This window comes from Lactuca sativa, chromosome 7 (genome assembly GCF_002870075.4).
Source record: "Lactuca sativa cultivar Salinas chromosome 7, Lsat_Salinas_v11, whole genome shotgun sequence".
Lineage (NCBI taxonomy): Eukaryota > Viridiplantae > Streptophyta > Magnoliopsida > Asterales > Asteraceae > Lactuca > Lactuca sativa.
The window spans coordinates 77,198,567-77,218,943 of NC_056629.2; the positions used below are offsets into that span (position 1 = coordinate 77,198,567).

Sequence of the window (20,377 nt, forward strand, 5' to 3'; positions counted from 1 at the left end):
CACTAGACCCATAAACAAACGATGTCGTTTTTTTATTTTCTAACTAAATATATCAAAAAATATATATTTTTTGGGCATAGAAAGCTATGGGGACAAGAAGTCGTCCTTACAGTTTGTTTCAAGAACGCGCCAACCCAATTTCTTTTTCCGCTTAACATGTTGAGACAAGAAGTCGTCCCTGTAGCTTCAAGAGTCAATAAAATTTGGTCAACTCTATGGCGACGACAAGTCGTCCCTATAGGGAGCCTATAGCGACGACATATGTCGTCCCTATAGATCTCGTCCTTATAGGTGTTTATTCTTGTAGTGAATGAAGAGTAGAACTCATTGTACTCTTATATGTACATTCATTAGTCGTATGTATTTATCTATATAGTTTAGGAAACATTATTTTGAGATTATATTTAGCCTTAGCTGTACTTGTTTGATTGCCTATGTACATGTATTTTATTTATAGCTGGATATGTCAATGGAAAATAATCAAGTCATTCAAATATTTGCACAAGGTTCAGCTAACAGGATTTTGCTGGGCATTGAAACTGAAACATGCAGGGTACCTCAATTCATCAATAAAATTTTGAATAAATCAGTTTTGTGTTCGAAAGATAAGTATCAAATTTTCCAAGAAAAAATGACACTTCTATATGTGAGCAAGTACTCTTCATTTTATAATCCAAAATAGGAATCATTCATTGAACTTTACAGTTATTTATTAGTTTAAGTAGTAGCTGAGTTATATATTGTAGCAGTATAATGATATGCTTTCATTTTCATGTATAGATTTCTATATGTCATCTGACTAGTTCTTAATTTGCAACTAATTCTTTGATTAAAATAATCTAACTTTCATTAAACATAATTACACGAAGGTCTGATGAATCTATGAAGAAATATTACTTAATTAATTTTCCAACAAGACAAATTGACTCTTTGTGATATAAAAAAAATCACTGATAAATTTAGAAATGAGGGCATGCTGATAGTTGATTATGGAAAATACTGCTTCAATCGTTCAACATGTATTCAACAGTTATTAGTCCAAATATTTAAGATGTGTGTACTTTCGTATAAACTATTTATTTCTTTTATCAGTGCTTGAATTGCCAAGAAATTGCAGAATTAGTCATGTAATTGTCTCAGTTAGGTATCTATCTATACCTTTGACTAAATCTTAACCACCAATGAAATTTTTTAATTAAACAGTGCAGTAGACCTAGTCGGCAGTGTAATGTTCCTTAATTTGATGGAAAATAGGCAATGCTTAATATTAATTAATTTAAATTCCATCACTAAATTATTTTCTCTAGTTAATGCAATTTTCATATCTTTTAAAATACTTGCACAAGAAATGGCACCTAGTCGTTGCTATATTTCCCTTCACAATAATCTTTGTCTATTTGTAACAAATACGGCGACATTTTCGTATGCAATTCTGAAAACATGTTGTTGCAGTAGGTCAAAATTTATATATATATTAAAAAAAAAAAAAAAAAAAAAAAAAAAAAACTCTGTTGATTCTACATGTCTCAGGATAAGATTTAACTTCAAAAAAATAGGTGGTTACCCTCGCAATAGAATTTATTTTAGAAATGCTTTTTCACTTATAACTATAGAATTTATTTTAGAAATGCTTTTTCACTTATAACAACGACATAACGTAGGTGTTTCATAATTTTGAAAAATATTTTTATCTTTAATACTGGTACTGGTAAACTTTGATGTTAAATTGATTAAATTTTCTGAATCATGACTTTTTTCTCTTCTTTTCTTTATGTAGAAAAACTCTTTTTTCAGTTTATAGGTGCATAAACTGGCATCTTTTATGCTCCTCCAGCGACACTACAAAAAAACTAACCTTTAGCGGCGACAAAAATCGTCGCAATTGATCACGTCTGTCGTCGCTAATAGTATTAGCGACGACATGTCGTCACTAAAGCGACGCCGCAATTGGCTCGTAGCTAATAGCCCCTTGTCGTCTCTAATACACGTCGTCCCTAATACACCACTATCGTCTCTAATACCGTTGTCTCTATTAATATTCCGGCCACCGGCATGAGTTTTTCCGGCAATACTCGTCGGAGGTCCTCGTCGTCGCAATTGATCGTAGTCGTCTCTAAAGGTGTCGCTACTAATGTTTTTTTTTTTGAGAAAAAACTTATTTTCTATAATATTAATTTATATATATATATATATATATATATATATATATATATATATATATATATATATATATATATATATATATATATATATATATTATAAAATGCAGTTTTGATAAAAAAAAATACATAAATAAATACATACCACATTATATAAAAACATCAAACATACCATATTCCATAAACTATTTGTTGGAATAGTGTTTAAGGCTGCAGCTATATTAGGCAAGTATTTGATCACCCGATTGTGCATGGTCCTTTTGAGTTGCCTTCACCATAACAACTTGATAGGATGATTTATTATGAGAGAATAAATATTATTAATATATTATGAGAATAATATAAGGAATAATAATATTGTTATTTGATTAATATAAGTCATAAATTAATTAGTATTAATTTGGTGACTTAAAGAGATTAATTAAATAAGAGAGTATAAACTGTCAATTGTTTGATAGTTACACTTTAGACTGTAAATCCTTAAGGGATAAGGGATGGACGGATTCTAGGGCTTAGGATAGCTCAAAATCGTCCAAGGCTTATCTAAGGTAAGGATTTGAATTGCTTTAAGGAAAGATTATCCAACTAGGGTTTAAAGGTGAAACCCTAAGGAGTCTACCAGTATAAATAGATCCCTTGAGCAAGGGAAATTGGCATCTCATCTCAAGTAGAGTACCCCTGGCCGAATTTCCTCCTAACCTCTCTCTAAAATCATCATCTTTGCTAGTTGGTGTTTGTAAGCCATTAGAGAAGTGACAATTGTGACTCTAGAGCTCCAAGACAACAAGATCAAAACAAGAGATTCAAAGGTAAACTTCTAGATCTGATTTTGTATTGTTCTTATACCTAATTAGTCATTAGAAGTCTTGGATTCAAAGCATGTTTAATTAGAAAGCCTAGATCCAAGCATTAGGGTTTTGCATGCGCACATAGGAAAGTTCTTATGGCTAAAACCCATCACTATTTTCCAAACAAACGTCAAACATACCATATCTAATAAATCTCAAACAAACATCTAATATATATCATACATAAACTATTTTCCAAATCCAAAATAACATCCTCCATATCATAAAACAAGAAATACTAGTTGTCTTCGTCTTCCCTACCATCCTCCCCATCATTGTTTTCCTTGTTGACTTGGTTTTTAAACGAGCGAATAATGTCTCCAATGGCTGTCACAAATGCCGGGTTTTGAAGAAAAGCATTCACATGAACATCCTACAATTAAGTCACAAACAATTCAACAAACTATCAAACCATCAAAGCACCAAATCAATTAAGTCTTTAACAATTTAACAAACTACCGAGCTACCAAAAATTACTACAAATACATTAAGTTCTTAACAATATAACAAAGCAACCAAAATTCTTTAAGAATTTAACAAGTACTTGTGTTGGTTGCGATGCTTGTGACTGTGACTGCCATTGGGATGGAACACTTGTACCCGCAGCTGAAGAAGCTTTAGGCCCAATGCCTCTCACATGCCCCCTTCGAGTACCCAACACCTTCTCAAATATTGCGATCCAATCAATGGTGTCTGGATCACCACCAGAGTCGGCTATGTGATGAGTCTGTAGAGCAACCTCATCAACTAAGGCATTCTGTATTTCACAAAGATTGTTAATATACGTTAAAACTAACAAAAAAAATTCAACAATCTACTTCATTTTTAAGTAATTATAACTTACATATTGCTCTTCAACCAAAGGATCAACAAATTCCCTCTTTTATTTACGTGCGCACGATGAAATACTTCAAGTCTATTCAAATTTTGTTTAACATTACAAAATATGTTATATTTGAATAAACATTAAAAAATATGTTATAATTGAATAAAAATTATTGTAACTTACCTTCTTGAAACAAGCACTACTATAGCTACACGTCCCTCCACGATTCTTCACTACTTGCTTCTTTCGGCATTCATTGTTTCCAGCGGATTGTTTTTGATGTTTTTCTAGTAAGAAATGGTCAATAGCAGCATTCCAACGCTGCCGATCCATACCCCTAGGGGCTTGAGCCGTTGCTGCCTCCACATTCCCTACAAAATCATCAAAACGGTTTTTTGCAATATTATTGCGGCCTCTATACCGCGCACATATCCGATTGTTCAGTGATGCCCAATAAGTCGAAGCCATGGGATGATTTGTAATCGCGTCAAAATCAAACCATCTCTACAAAAAAATAGAGAAATTAAAAATAAATCAAAATTAAAAAATATTACATATATAACTTTATAAATAATTTACAGAAAGATACTGCAAAATTCCAACCCTTTCGGCTTCAGAAACCTCTGTCCATGTGTCTTTATCAAAACCGATGTCCCGCCACATATAGCTCCCAACCTCCAGAATGAAACATTCGTACACCTCCCCAATCGGCATGTTAGTATTTACGTCGAATACTATCTTAAAAGGCCTGATGTGTGTAAAATGCACTTGTTTTATTCCTACTTTTTATTAATAAATTTAGCACACAAAGGCAGTGAACCTGTCTTTTAGTGGTATAGTTGAATAAGTAGGGTATCAAACTCAGGGAACGGAAAATTAAACTAATGGCTAATTTTAACTAAACAATTATTGAAAGTACAAAGGTTTTCTTCTAGTTTTACAAGACTAGAAACTTAAGCACACCATAAAAACACTTAGTTAACTAAGTAACTAAAGCAAACAACTAATTCACCAAATTTGATAAAGATGTTTCTATTTAGGTTCAACCAATTCACTCCTATGGTTATTTTGTATTTATAATAGATTAATTGTTATTGGCTACCAATTATAGTGGTTAGGTTCATCTTCATTACTCCTAACCCTTAGAAAATTAGTTAATTCAAGCAGTGATCAAGTGTTTAAGCTAATTAATTCCCTAGATTAATAATTTGGATTAAATAAGATTTGTAGTGGTTAATCAATTTAGTGGTTCAATTAACCTCTTGTTTGATGGTTTCTCAAACAAGCTCACACATTAATCTAACTATTGTCTCATTAATCTTAGTTTCATAATCATTATTCCTAAGCATATGATTAAGTGTTCACATAGACATATGAGGTTAACAACTAAGAGATGTTCATGCAGCTTAATTGTCTTCCAATTAACAGAAAATAGTTGTGATTAATGCATAAGGTTCTTTAACAAACTCAATTTAATAGATCACCAATAAACAATCAACTAAAAGCTAAGAATTAAACCATAGGAGTTCCTTGGTATTCCCCAAACAGAAACAAAAACGTATTTAGCTCATATTTGCAGTAAAAACAAACACAAAAACAAGTTTAGCTAGATTAAACATACTCAATTCCTAAAGCTAAGTGGAATGATTAACCTAGTTGCTTTGATTCTTCAAAAGGTTGAAAATTAGAGTTCCTCAGCGCCTTCAAGGGTTCTCAATCGCCGATGGATCTTCAAAAAACGCCAGAAAAGTAGTCCCATCGGATAAAGGCTCGGTTTTTATAGCTATCTCAAAACAGGGTGTACTCGGCGAGTAGCAGACCCAACTCGCCGAGTAGGCTCGTAGTTATCCGTCTTAAATCAGGAGTCGTGGCTTATCTTCTGGAATATTCTAATGTACTCTCCGAGTAGGCTCGTGTACTCGCTGAGTAGGTAAGCTTTTGTCCCTCAATCTTCATTCTTTGGTCTCTAATTGCTTCCCCCTGTTCCCTTTCACTCCCAAGCATGTCTTTTGGATTGAAAACAAAATTTAAACAGTTTTAAGTACCTTTTGTCCACATTATTCACATAATTAGTTAAAAAATAATAAAAATGTATGCTAAATAATTAACTAATTATGCACATATCAAAATACCCCACACTTGTCTTTTGCTTGCCCCCAAGCAAAACTGAATTTTAAACATATTAGAATCACATATGACAATTCCAATCTAACCCAACCATTATGCCAAGACCGCAACGCATGCATTTGTGTCTATAATTGTCCTAGGTACCCCCATACTCCAAATACTCACAATCCTCATAAACATTCCCCCACTCACCCCGAACTATGCTCATTTTATGCAACCCTCCGAATCCATCCGCAGAAAACCTCTTACCCTCAAGGTATTTTTAGTTGAGCAACCCAAGCATACATAATCTAGAATTACAACTTTTCGATACCACTATGGAGCTCTTTTGAATTCTTCACTTCCTTGATAATTTGATCTCTTTGAATTCACCACCTTTATTGTTTGATTTTTGGTATCTTCAACTCTTTGAATTTCTTGGAATTTTGATCTTTTGATCTTCACTTTATTTGCTCCAAAATTCTTCAACTTTTCTTGCAATTCTCTCTTTTTTTACATGTACCTCTCTTTTTTCACTCAAAAACCTACATGCTTAAGCAGGGGCGCTCAACATCAACCTTTATTGGCTAACGATAATAATTTTCCTGGATACATTTCAGGTTTAGGCTGCTAAATATATTGTATCCCTCAGGCTGAGCAGGGTCGTGTTTTTGTCCCATGATTTCACTGGAATAAGGAAGCCACAAATGCACTAGAACGTGTATAGACTCAACTAAACATTTGGGTTTTCATGCAATCATCAACACAATTCTAACATGGAATCCTAATTTGCTTTTACCAAAATTTTCTAAATTAAGTCCTAAGTAATATTTTTTTGGTATGCAATTTTTTTTTTAAAATTAGCCTAAATTAAGATTCTAAATTTTCTAATATGTGACCAACCCCCTACCCCAAACTTATTTTATGCAATTCCCTCATTGCATATTATGCAAAAATAAAAATGCAAATATAGAGAGAATTGGAGCAAACTCCCCTGGGGTAGCAGTCGATAGGTTGATACTCTTCTCTTCAGCTCCATCTTCACTTGACTTTAGCCATGGGAACAGCTCATCCATGTCTTGGTGTCATGCGTCTCGTGTGGTTGACAGCTCGAAAATTTCACGGAACAAGCTTCTTAGAAAATTTCCAGTGACAATTCCTCACAAAAAGTGGATAAATTTTGCAGTGAAAGTGCTCAAAGCAGTTCTGGAAATCGAAGATTGTAGATTTACTCGGCGAGTAGTGACGCGGACTCGGCGAGTATCTTTTGACTTGGAACTATATCGTGTAATATCCCATGTACTCGCCGAGTAGAGTTTGTGCACTCGGCGAGTAGGCATTGTTTTGCCAAAACTGATCCAGCTCATGCTCCATTTGACTCAGGTTTTGAAATTGGAAATTTCACTGACCCTCACTCTAATTCCTTCAGCAGCAACACTCTCCATTACTCTCGACTCTCATAGACTCAATCCTAAGTACAAAACTCCATACTTTTCTTGAAAATCTCATTCCTTACTTGACCCTCAACAATTTAGTATGCTTCCTAATCTTCTATCCCTGAAAAATAAACAACTAAAAGTGAAAGTAATAACCATCCCAACAAAAATAAAAATAATCCAAATGTTTAACAATTGTTCAAAACATAACAAAACATCATAAAAATACAAAACATAAAAGAAAACTCTTCATTCTTCATCTTCCATGTCGGCTCCTCCTGCGCCACTTCCTCCTTCTCCATCTCTTCTCCTCATTCTCTCGTCCCAACTCATAATGTATGGATAGCCGGGTCCGGGTCTTGGGGCAATGTTCATCTGTTGGAAGAGGTATTCAAAAGATTGATTATTATAATTCACCCCTCCTCCAATGTCGTCCAAGTAGCGTCGGTACTCCAATTGGTTCAATCCATCATTGTCCTCTTCCACTGGAATAACCGGTGGGTCTTCTCGTACCTGCTCACTACGTTGTCGGACCCGCCTTCCCGACTCCTCGGGGATTGCCGGCTCGTCTTCACGTAGAATGGAGAATGAATCACCAAACTTCTCAACTATCCGTACCCTCCTATATAGTGTAGTGTTGAATGGTGGAGGGTGGATAACCGTGAGTGCCCTAGCTTGTTGCAAATCTAGGACCCCAAACGACTTGGCCAACCTAGTAACAAACATGCCTCCATTTATTTTGGAGTTGACTTTTTCCTTAACCGCCCCTTCAGCAAGGAATTTGGCAATGCAATAGGGGAGATTGCAGAAAGCGTCGGGAGTAATAATACTCCATAGATAGAAGATATCAAGGGTTGGGACCTTGTCCCAATCCTTCCGCATGTTGATGGTGCTAGCCACGAAGCGGTGAATAAGGAGATGGATTGGCGAGCGAATGTGGCCCTCCTGAGCGGTGGAAGGAATATACACCCGGTTAGCGATCATGTTCCACCATGTAGAGGCCACCACTGCCTCGGGAAGTTTCTTATGGCAGTTTTCCAGAAAAGCTTCAAAGTCTTCAGACATCATTGTGCTCTGGTCATAAATGCCCAGCCTCCAAGAAAACTCAGCAATGCTGCATTGTCGCAGCTCCCCGCCCAAAGAAAAAGAAATTATGTTGGGGTTGTAATACTCACTACCACCTCGGAATGAGATGGTAGCAAAAAATTCCCAACACAGCTCGGCATATACAGGCTCTTGTATTTTGAATAATTGTAACCAACGATCACATGTGATGATGGTATACCCCAAACTGTACTCCTTCACCAAGTAAGGTGTGAGCTGCTCCTCCAATTCCACATTTCCCAACCACCCGCAGTCAACATCGTTGGGTAAATGGATTTCCTTTTGTTTGAGCGCCTCTAATCTGTTTTTGGCCCTAGTTTGTGATGACTTGGAAGTGATTTGTTGAAATGAAAGCCATGGGATATCACTTTGGCTCCCCCCCACGAGAAGACTGCCCCCTTCTGGTCATGATACCTGCATAAAAACATCAAAAGCACACAAACAAACAATACCTAGTAATTAAAAACGAACAAATCGGGTCTGAATAGTCATCTACTCGCCGAGTACACGACCTACTCGGCGAGTAGGATGAACAGCGGGAACTGTTTAGTGCCGGTCATATATAGGCTGTCCAAAACTCCAAATTCTTCACAGGGGTTTGTTGTAATGAGTTATCTAACCATAAATCCAAAAGAAATTCCTCCTAACATTACCTAATTCATGGCTAAATTAAAACCCTAGAATTTGAGGAAACCCCCAAATCCGAAATCAAGCAAAATAGGGGCAAATCTATGATAAAGATTGAACCTTTGATGAGTTTTAAGTGTAAAGATGTTACCTTTTTATTTGAAAGATGAAGATTAAGTGGAAAATCGAAGAGATTGGAAGAAATCGCAAGAAATCGCAAGAAATCGCAGAGCGGCTTGAGAACACGCTGTGCACGGAGAGTATAGGGGTTAAATGGGTGAAAACCCTCTTTTTACAGATTTATAGCTCATTCGTGTAAAGTGGCTACTCGCCGAGTAGAAAGGTTCTGCTCGCCGAGTATAAATGTCGTTACGCGTTTTATTGGGCTACTCGGGCAGGTACTCGCCAAGTATACGTGCCTACTCGGCGAGTAAACCTTGCAGATTGAAAAAAATGTGAAAGTTTTGAAAAATTAATGTATTTTCTCATTTTTTAAGCCATCCACCCCACACTCTAGGCATTGCTTGCCCTCAAGCAGTTATGTTCTTAAAAGCAGACGAAGAAAAGAAAAAAAATAATGAAAATAAGGAAAAAGAAAGAAAATGCAAACTTGAAACTCGGGTTGCCTCCCGAGAAGCGCTTCTTTTTAGGGAGTCATTAGCTGGACTCTTCCCCTTCTACGTGGTTGCAATCCCTTCCAGCAGTAGCAACTCTTCCATTCCTTCATTCCTGGGGACTCCTTCTTCATACTTTTTGACCCTATGACCATTGATCTTGAAAGGCGTGCCATCTCTTGACAATAGCTCTATAGCACTGTGTGGAAATACCATCTTCACTAGAAAAGGACCATCCCATATTGACTTGAGTTTTCCCGAGAAAAGCTTTAGTCGTGAGTTAAAGAGCAACACTTTTTGGCCTTCATGAAATTCTTTTTCTTTAATCCTTTTGTCATGCCACATCTTGGTCTTCTGTTTATAAAGCCATGAACTAGAGTATGCATCATTCCTCAGCTCCTCAAGAGCATTCATTTGCATCAACCGGTTGCTCTTTATTTCCTCCATGTTGAAGTTACACCTCTTTAAAGCCCAAAACGCCTTATGCTCTAGCTCCACCGGCAAATGGCATTGCTTTCCATAAACTAACCTGTATGGTGTAGTACCAATAGGTGTTTTGAAAGCTGTACAAAAAGCCCAAAGTGCATCATCTAGCTTATCCGACCATTCCTTGCGATTGCTCCCCACCGATTTCTCCAAAATTCGCTTTAAAGCTCGATTTGTCACTTCGGTTTGTCCACTAGTTTGTGGATGGTACGATGTGGAAAACTTATGGGTTACCCCATATTTCTTTAACACCTTTTCCAATTGGTCATTGGCAAAATGTGTGCCTCGGTCACTTATAAGGGCTTTTGGGACTCCAAATCGTGAAAATAATTTCTTTAAAAACCGCACCACCACCCAACCGTCATTTGTTGGTAACGCTTGTGCCTCCGCCCATCTGGATACATAATCCACCGCCACTAATATGTATTTTTTCCTTTAGACATGGGAAATGGTCCCATGAAGTCGATTCCGCACACATCAAACACCTCGCACACTTAGATACTATGTTGTGGCATTTCATTTCGAGATGAAATGTTAACCACTCTTTGACAAGCATCACATTCTTTGACAAATTGGGCTGCATCTTTAAAAATTGTGGGCCAATAACACCCAATGTCAAAGATCTTCTTTGCAGTATAGTGTGCTCCATGATGTCCACCCGTGGGCCCGCTATGACAATGCTCTAATATTTTCCGGCTTTCCTTCCTGAATACGCATCTTCGTATGATCCCATCCGCACAGCTCCGGAAGAGGTATGGCTCGTCCCAAAAGTAATATTTTAATTCAGAAAAGAATTTCTTCTTTTGTTGACTGCTAAAATCTTTCGGGATGTATTTTGTAGCTAAATAATTAGCTATATCTACGAACCATGGCTCTTCTCCCACGGTCACCATAATGTACTCGTCCGGGAAGTTGTCTCCAACTTTATCTTCTTGCAATTGTAGGTTCTCAATCCTTGACAAGTGGTCAGCTGCTACATTCTCCATTCCCTTCTTGTCTCGTATCTCTATGTCGAACTCTTGAAGAAGTAGCACTCATTGTATCAGTCTTGGCTTGGCATCCTGTTTGTCAAACAAATACTTGATAGCCGAGTGGTCAGTAAAAACAGTAGTTTTGGATAAAACCAAGTAAGGGTGGAATTTGTCAAAGGCATAAACCACAGCTAATAATTCCTTTTCAGTGGTGGTGTAATTCTCTTGGGCTGGATTTAGAGTCTTGCTAGCATAATATATGGGTCGAAAGTGCTTATCAACCCTTTGACCGAGGACAGCTCCTAATGCAAAGTCACTAGCATCACACATAATCTCAAAGGGTAAGTTCCAATTTGGTGCAATAATGATCGGGGAATTAGTTAATTTTTCCTTTAAACATTCAAATGCCTCAAAACATTCTTTAGTAAAAGTAAATGGTGCATCTTTTAGTAGTAATTGTGTTAGAGGTCTAGTTATTTTGGAAAAATCTTTTATGAAACGCCGGTAAAAACCCGCGTGTCCTAGAAAACTTCTAATTCCCTTCACATTACTTGGTGGGGGTAATTTGGCAATGGTGTCAATCTTTGCCCGATCCACTTCAATTCCCATTTTGGAAACCTTGTGGCCCAAAACTATACCCTCCTTGACCATAAAGTGACATTTCTCCCAATTGAGGACCAAGTCGGTTTTTTCACACCTAGCAAACATTAAGTCAAGATTTGTGAGACAGTCATGGAAAGAAGATCCAAAAACGGAAAAGTCGTCCATAAAAACTTCCATGAATTTTTCCACCATATCGTGGAATATGGCTGTCATACACCTTTGAAAAGTCGCGGGTGCATTGCATAGCCCAAAAGGCATGCGTCTATAAGCAAAAGTCCCACTTGGGCAAGTGAATGTGGTCTTTTCTTGGTCCATTGGGTCTATGGGTATTTGAAAATACCCCGAGAATCCATCTAGAAAGCAATAGTAGCTATGGCCCGATAGTCTTTCTAACATTTGATCAATAAAAGGTAAGGGAAAATGGTCTTTACGAGTGGCATCGTTTAGCTTTCGATAATCGATGCACACTCTCAAACCGGTTACCGTTCGTGTCGGAATTAGCTCGTTCGTTTCGTTGGTTATGACCGTCATCCCTCCTTTCTTGGGCACCACTTGGACCGGACTCACCCACGGACTGTCGGAAATAGAATAGATAATTCCCGCATCTAAGAGTTTGACCACTTCCTTATTGACTACTTCTTGCATATTTGGGTTTAACCTTCTTTGGTGCTGTACAACCGGCTTTGCTCCTTCTTCCAGATTGATCTTGTGGGAGCAATAAGATGGGCTTATTCCCTTGATGTCGGTGATGCTCCATGTTATTGCCCGCTTCCGCTTCTTCAACACTTGCACGAGCTCTTCCTTTTCAGAATTGGACAGGTCAGCGGCTATGATTACAGGCTTTTGGTTGCCTTCTTCAAGGAAAGCATACTCCAAATGTTCTGGTAAAGTTTTGAGCTCCGATTTTTGGTTCTGACTGTTGGACTCGCTGAGTGCAGGTAGGGTACTCGGCGAGTTTGTGGCTGTATTCACGACTTCTGCCTTTTCTAAAGACGAACTCGGCGAGTAGATCGGTCCTACTCAGCGAGTAGGACTGTCAGTTTGCTTCACCAATTCTTCATAATCTGCTTCTTCCAACAGTCTTTCAATTTCCATTAAGTCTTTTTCTGGATCAAATTCTTCATCATCAGTTGTGAACTTGTTGGAATCTTCACTTATGCATTCCTCCAATAATTCGTCAAGCATATCAATTGAGAATGCCATGTCATCACTGTTCCTTGAATACTTCATAGCTTGGTCTACCCCAAATGTGACTGAATCTTCTCCTACCCGCAAGGTGATCTTCGAGTCCCTCATGTCTACTATAGCACTTGCCATGTTGGGGAAGGGCCTTCCAAGGATGATTGGCACTTGTGGATCCGCCTCCATGTCTAGAATGATAAAATCAGCGGGAAAGACGAATTTGTCCACCTTGACTAGTATGTCTTCGCATATGCCTCTTGGGAAGGTGACTGTCTTGTTTGCCAAGTGAATTGCCATGCGAATTGGCCTTGGTTCCGGGAGATCCAGCTTCTTAAAGAATGAATATGGCATTAGGTTCACACTTGCTCTCGAATCGGCTAAGGCATGAATGGTGGCCAAGTTGCCAAATTGGCAAGGTAAAGTCAAACTCCCCGGATCACCCTTCTTCTTTGGTAGCTTATTTAGCATAGCAGCTGAGCAGTTTTCATTGAGTACTACCTTCTTCACTTCTTCCATCTTCCTTCTATTAGTGAGAATTTCCTTAAGGAACTTTGCATATTTGGGCATTTGCATGACGGCTTCAATGAAGGGTATGTTGATTTGAAGAGTCTTGATATGATCTAGAAACTTCTGATACTCCTCTTCCTGCTTCTCCTTCTTAGCTCGGGCTGGGTATGGCATTGGAGGCTGGTAAAGCTTTTCAGGGACCTGCTCGTTGGGATTTGGTGGTGTACTCGCCGAGTCCATACATGGTACTCGGCGAGTAGGGATGTCAGATTGTATGTTTTGCTTTTCTGCTTGCTTTTCTGCCTCCTCCTTCTGTGATTCCTTAGATGCCTCAGTCTGAATAGGTGCCAGGGGAGTGATTATCTTCCCACTTCTTGTTGTGACTATGTTTATGTGCGCGCCTCGTGGGTTATTTTCAGTTTTGCTAGGAAGTTCGCCCGGTGACCTTTGGTTGATTTGTTGAGCAAGTTGCCCAAGCTGCGTTTCTATATTGTGGATAGATGCTTGCTAGTTTATAAGCATGGTCCTTGTTTCTTGAATTGCAGCATCATGATCATTATGTCTTTTCTGAAGCAACTACAAATTTGGTGAGCATTTCTTCCAAGCTTGGCTTTCTCTCTTGTATCGGCTCCTCCTTTTGGTAGAAACCTCTTCCTTTTTGCCTAAACCTTTCCTCCTTGGCCTTTTTGTACTCTTTATACGGGAGCCACTCTTTCTTTTGTTTGCGCCAGTCTTCATCATATCGGTCTCCACTTGAGTAACAAACTTGCACCTTCTTGTTGTCATTCTCATCTAAATCACAGTCTCTAGTGAGGTGAGGCCCATTGCAGTTTTCACAACCCACCCGAATAGCATGGATTGTTTGATCCATTTTATCCATCCTCCTATCCATGGTTTTTAGCATAGCCATGACCGCGGATAAGTCTTCAGTAGCTGCATAAGCGGCTCCCCTAGTGACATCATGTCTAGGGTTGTGGTATTCTCTAGAGTGTTTAGAGAATTCTTTAATCAATTATTTGATCACCGGGGGCGGCTTCTTTGTGAGCGGGCCTTGCAAGTCTAGTAGCTGCCTGGTTGTGACATTGACTCCATCATAAAAGATGGAGACTTCTTGCTGGCTATTTAGGTCATGGTGTGGGCAGTTTCTTAGTAAGCTCTTGTACCTCTCTCATGCTTCATATAGCGACTCTCCAGCTTGTTGTTCAAAGTTAGCAATAGCCTTCTTCAACTTGGCTATTTTGGAAGGTGGGCAAAAGTGATCAATGAATTCTTCTTTCATCTTCGCCCATGTGGTGACTGATCCGGGGGGAAGTGACTTGAGCCAGTCTTTTGCAGCACCTTTGAATGTCACCGGAAGCATACGAAGTAGCTGAGTCTCGTGGGGCACATTTGGAACATTGAAGTAATCAGCTACATCATTGACTTCATCCAAATGTTTGTAGGCATCTTCATGGTCTTTGCCATAAAAAGGTATTTCTTTAAGTAAAGCTAGGATATGACCCTTTAGCTTGAAAGTAGCAGTTGCGGGAATTGCGGGTTGCACAAGTCCCGGGCCAGTGTCGTCGCGCATCCTCTTCTTCCATTCTCCCATGGGGATTTCATCAATGTTAGCCATTGTGATAGCTAACTCTTACCCGGAATTGGTTTCGTGCTCGTATGTAGGCTCCTCTTCTTCCTCGGTCTCGTACTCAATATCTTCCTTAACTGGTTCGTCGATTACTAAAGAAGCGCTGGATGCTCCTGATTTGCTGCTCTTCTTTTTCCCAAAAACAGTCTTCAAATTGGACAAAGGTGACTTCTTTGGTGTACTCGAGCTCTCCACGTCCTTTCCTTTATTCCTTTTCAATGCGGATTCGGGATCTTCAAACGGGGGTACCAGCGGGGTGTTTGATCCTCTGGTCATGAAAGTCCTGAAATAAACAAGATAAAAACGTAAAAAGAACAAAAAAAAATGTACTAAAAAAATCGAAAATTAATATGCCAAATACACTTGTACTCGCCGAGTAGGTGCGAATGCACTCGGCGAGTATCAGTGTAATTTTGAAGAAATTTTAAACTTAATATTAAAACTAAAACAGATGCTAAAACCTAATTTCTAACTACTAAATTGCAATAAATTAACTTTGTGCCAGTAAACTGACACAAAGGATCGAAAAAATTAGGGATTAGATTAATTATTTAGAACCGTTCCCCGCCAACGGCGCCAAAAACTTGATGTGTGTAAAATGCACTTGTTTTATTCCTACTTTTTATTAATAAATTTAGCACACAAAGGCAGTGAACCTATCTTTTAGTGCTATAGTTGAATAAATAGGTTATCGAACTCAGGGAATGGAACATTAAACTAATGGCTAATTTTAACTAAACAATTAATGAAAGTAAAAAAGGTTTTCTTCTAGTTTTGCAAGACTAGAAACTTAAGCACACCATAAAACACTTAATTAACTGAGTAACTAAAGCAAATAACTAATTCACCAAATTTGATAAAGATGTTTCTATTTAGGTTCAACCAATTCACTCTTATGGTTATTTTGTATTTATGATATATTAATTTTTATTGGCTACCAATTATAGTGGTTAGGTTCATGTTCATTACTCCTAACCCTTAGACAATTAATTAATTCAAGCAGTGATCAAGTGTTTAAGCTAATTAATTCCCTAGATTAATAATTTGGATTAAATAAGATTTGTAGTGGTTAATCAATTTAGTGGTTCAATTAACCTCTTGTTTGATGGTTTCTCAAACAAGCTCACACATTAATCTAACTATTGTTTCATTAATCTTAGTTTCATAATCATTATTCCTAAGCATATGATTAAGTGTTCACATAGACATATGAGGTTAACAACTAATAGATGTTCATGCAGCTTAATTGTCTTCCAATTAACAGAAAATAGTTGTGATTAATGCATAAGGTTCTTTAACAAACTTAATTTAATAGATCACCAATACACAATCAACCAAAAGCTAAGAATTAAACCATAGGAGTTCCTTGGTATTCCCCAAACAGAAACAAAAACGTATTTAGCTCATAGTTGCAGTAAAAACAAACACAAAAACAAGTTTAGCTAGATTAAACATACTCAATTCCTAAAGCTAAGTGGAATGATTAACCTAGTTGCTTTGATTCTTCAAAAGGTTGAAAATTAGATTTCCTCAGCACCTTCATGGGTTCTCAATCGCCGATGGATCTTCAAAAAACGCCAGAAAAATAGTCCCATCGGATAAAGGCTCAGTTTTTCTAGCTATCTCAAAACAGGGTGTACTCGGCGAGTAGCAGACCCAACTCGCCGAGTAGGCTCGTAGTTATTCGTCTTAAATCAGGAGTCGTGGCTTATCTTCTGGAATATTCTAATGGACTCGCCGAGTAGGCTCATGTACTCGCCGAGTAGGTAAGCTTTTGTCCCTCAATATTCATTCTTTGGTCTCTAATTGCTTCCCCTTGTTCCCTTTCACTCCCAAGCATGTCTTTTGGACTGCAAACAAAATTTAAACAGTTTTAAGTACCTTTTGTCCACATTATTCACATAATTAGTTAAAAATGAATAAAAATGTATGCTAAATAATTAACTAATTATGCACATATCAAGGCCGTTCACCGTTAGCTTTATAGAGTTTGTGCATTTTTGTATTTACCGCCATGCCTCTTCATTTCGGAGGCACCACTGCATAAAAAAAATATTATTCGGAATAATTTTTTGTATACATACAATGTGAAATACAATGAATTAGAATAAATCTTAATTACCATCATTTTGGTGATCACCAAAACCTCAACCGAACGGATGTGGGGAAGTCGTTTATTGTCCATAACACGCTTTGTACCGTTGTCCGCTCCAACCGGATAAACTTCTACGAGCGGGAAAGTCGTTTATTGTCCATAATAACATCGCTTTTATATTGAAGAATGTTTTTTCGCTGCATCTTTAGTACGTATTCCAAAACTCCATAACTGCTTCAACTCATCCACCAACGGCCTAAGGAACACATCCAAGTCCTTCCCGGGTGCTTTGGGGCCGGGAATCAACAAGGTCAACATGAAAGATGACTCTTTCATGCATAGCCACGGTGGAAGATTGTAAGTGGTGAGTATGACAGACCATGTGTTGTGAGGATTACACATGTTACCAAACGGATTAAAACCATCAGCAGCAAGCCCTAAGCGTACATTTCGGGGTTCCCTCGAGAAGTCGGGATACTTCATATCAAATTTTTTCCATGAAGTACCATCAATGGGATGAATCATCGTACCATCTTTGGATTTTTCGGTACTATGCCAAATCATATCTTTAGTTGTGTGTCTTGAACAGTACAAACGTTGTAGTCTGGGGGTCATGGGAAAGTATCGTAAAACCTTATGAGCCACCTTCTTACCCACCGACTCTCATTATAAACTGGACATTTTTGCAACAAATCGTGTTCTTTCCAGAAAAGAAAGCAGTCATTTTTACATATGTGTATTGACTCATAACCTAAGCCGATCTTTTTAAGTGTCTTTTTTGCTTCGTAATGTGACGGGGGGACCCTGTTTCCTTCAGGAAATGCAGTTTGCAACAACTCAAGAAGCAGATCGAATGAACTATCAGTCCATTTGTTGATCACCTTGATATGCATCAGCTTTGCTAAAAAGTCAAGGGACGAAAACGAACATCCAGGATATATAATTTTAATTGGACTTCCTCTAACAGCTTTTGAAATCCATCATCAACACCGCTACCGTCTATATCTAGGTTCCCTTCGTTGTGGTTGGTATCATTTTCAATCAAACCCCCATAACATCATCAATAACATTGGCCATCTCGTTACTACGCGGTATGTCTTCGACAACCGGGTGAGTTGTATTTTCGCCGTGATACTTCCATATAATATAATATGGACTAACACCATGTTGAAGTATATGGAATTTCATTATGGCTAGTAGTATAAATTTATTGACATTACATTTGTTACACGGGCATCTAATTTGACCATCGTTATCGACATGTGGTTTGGACCTCTCGAGAAAAGATTCGAGTCCTTGTTGGAACAAGGTAGAGTTACGGTTTTCAATAGTAGTCCACGTTTTATCAATAGGCATGTTGCAATTGAAACATAAGTTAGGTTTTAGTGTTTACTCTACAAGAAGTAGAATTTGGATTGAATATTTATAAGGATAGAGTAACCGCTCAATCAGATGGAATAGAAAACCAGACAATAGGAGAGTATTCACAAGGGTAGGCTTATAAACCCACTTTTTGAATACCTTTATGACAGGGGCTTCCTAGATACGCATTGCGCGTCGTAAATGCATGCCATAAATGTGCGTTGTAAATGCGCGTCTTCTATAGACGACGCGCAAAAGCGTATCGTCTCTCGTTATGACAGGGCCTTCCTTGACACACATTTTCGCATCGTCTGAGCATTTTACGACACGCATTGCACGTCGAAAAAGGCTGTTTTTCTAGTAGTGTAAATGTGGTGGTGAAGCTGCAGTCGTCGGTGTCTCCGACTGGAACGAGAAAAAAAACACTTGAAATAGGAATCAGTGGTTTTTATGTGTGTTAACAGAAGAATTGAAAGAGAAATTGGTCTTGAAAACAAACCTCGCCGGAGATATGAATAGGAAATCAAAGTTCCAGTCGGAAATTTGGCGGCAGTCGACTGAGGAGGTGGTGGGACTCGACTTTGGAGGCAAATCGGGGCTGGGAGTCGTGTTTGGAGCCTAATAAGCGGTGGAAATCAGTGGTCGTCGCCGGAGATAATTACGATCGCTGTGGGAGTGCAATCAAACAAATGGGAGCAAATGGAGTCTGGGGAAGACGAACTGGAACTAAAAGGGGCCATTAGCGGCGACAAACTGGAGGGAAATCATACACGCACTTTCTGGCGATTCTCAACCGTTGGATTGGGTAAGCATCGTAGGGCCAGTATTTGGTCTAAGGTTGGTCAATGGATCGACACCTTTAGCGGCAACATGTCGCCGCTAAAAGAGTCGTCTCTAATGCTTTATCACAGGAACAAACCCTATACGTTGAATTATTTGCCGAACCAAGGGTGAGGATTGAAAGTAGCGTGTCTCCGACGGATCGTCGGTGATTATCTTTAGCGACGACAACTATGTTTTAGCGGTGACACCAAACGCGTCTACTCTGGTGTCGCCGCTATTGCTCATTTCGTCGCAAAAAGCGACGTCCCTAATACTCCAAATTCTTGCTATGTGAGCACCATCTTCATTACATGTAATCTTTGAATATTAAATTGGAAACAATACATAGTACTTAATCTATTTAAGTTTGGCAAGATACAAGAAATAACCACCTATTTTTATTTATTTCTACTGTATAACTATGATAGTCTAGAACTACGGGCTTTAATTTGTTTATTAATTTTTAGTTTTTTGGGGAGGGGTTAAATTCAAACGATAGAAACTATTTTCGCTTCTTTAGTTGGGTAGACATAGACTTCTTGAAGTCTAATGATATAAAAATATTATAAGTAGAACGCTAATATTATACCTTTAAGTGCTCAGTTTTTTATTTTCTTTTCAGTAAAAAATTTTGTGACTACTTAAGTGTAGTGTTAGTTCTTCTCAACTTGCTCTTTTTAGATGAATACAAGGTCATGAGCATCAATGAAAAAGTGATAGAAGCACCATTTGCAACAATGAGTGAACATGGTCAGCAACAAGGGCAGTTTGGTCAAGCTCTCCTGAACCTGGGCCTGACCTTGGACGTGCTTAGACTTCTGTGGCACGGAAAATTGACGATATTGTCCTTTTAAGTAGGGACTAGCATAATTAGAAAGATTTATGAAAAGCATAAACTAAACTTTCTCTCTACGCTTTTATTAATGAAAAACGCAATAATGAACAGGAAAAGTATTAAAGGTTTACTCCTACTAATAGCAACAGAGATAAAAGAAAAAAGAC

The 20,377-nt window shown here is 38.2% G+C and overlaps 1 protein-coding gene and 1 non-coding gene across 2 annotated transcripts; one reads left to right on the top strand and one right to left on the bottom strand.

Moving 5' to 3' along the window:
- Positions 1-9,783: 9,783 nt before the first annotated feature.
- LOC111879546 (uncharacterized) lies at positions 9,784-11,192 on the bottom strand. Its single transcript, XM_023876010.2, has 2 exons — positions 11,074-11,192; positions 9,784-10,249 (listed from the first exon to the last, which is right to left on the bottom strand). Exons 1-2 carry the CDS (start codon positions 11,190-11,192, stop codon positions 9,784-9,786), a joined length of 585 nt encoding a protein of 194 aa, XP_023731778.2.
- A 3,401-nt stretch (positions 11,193-14,593) lies between these two features.
- LOC111879597 (small nucleolar RNA R71) lies at positions 14,594-14,700 on the top strand. The gene has a single exon (XR_002846183.1). It is a non-coding gene; the product is annotated as a small nucleolar RNA R71 (small nucleolar RNA).
- The last annotated feature ends 5,677 nt before the right edge of the window (positions 14,701-20,377 follow it).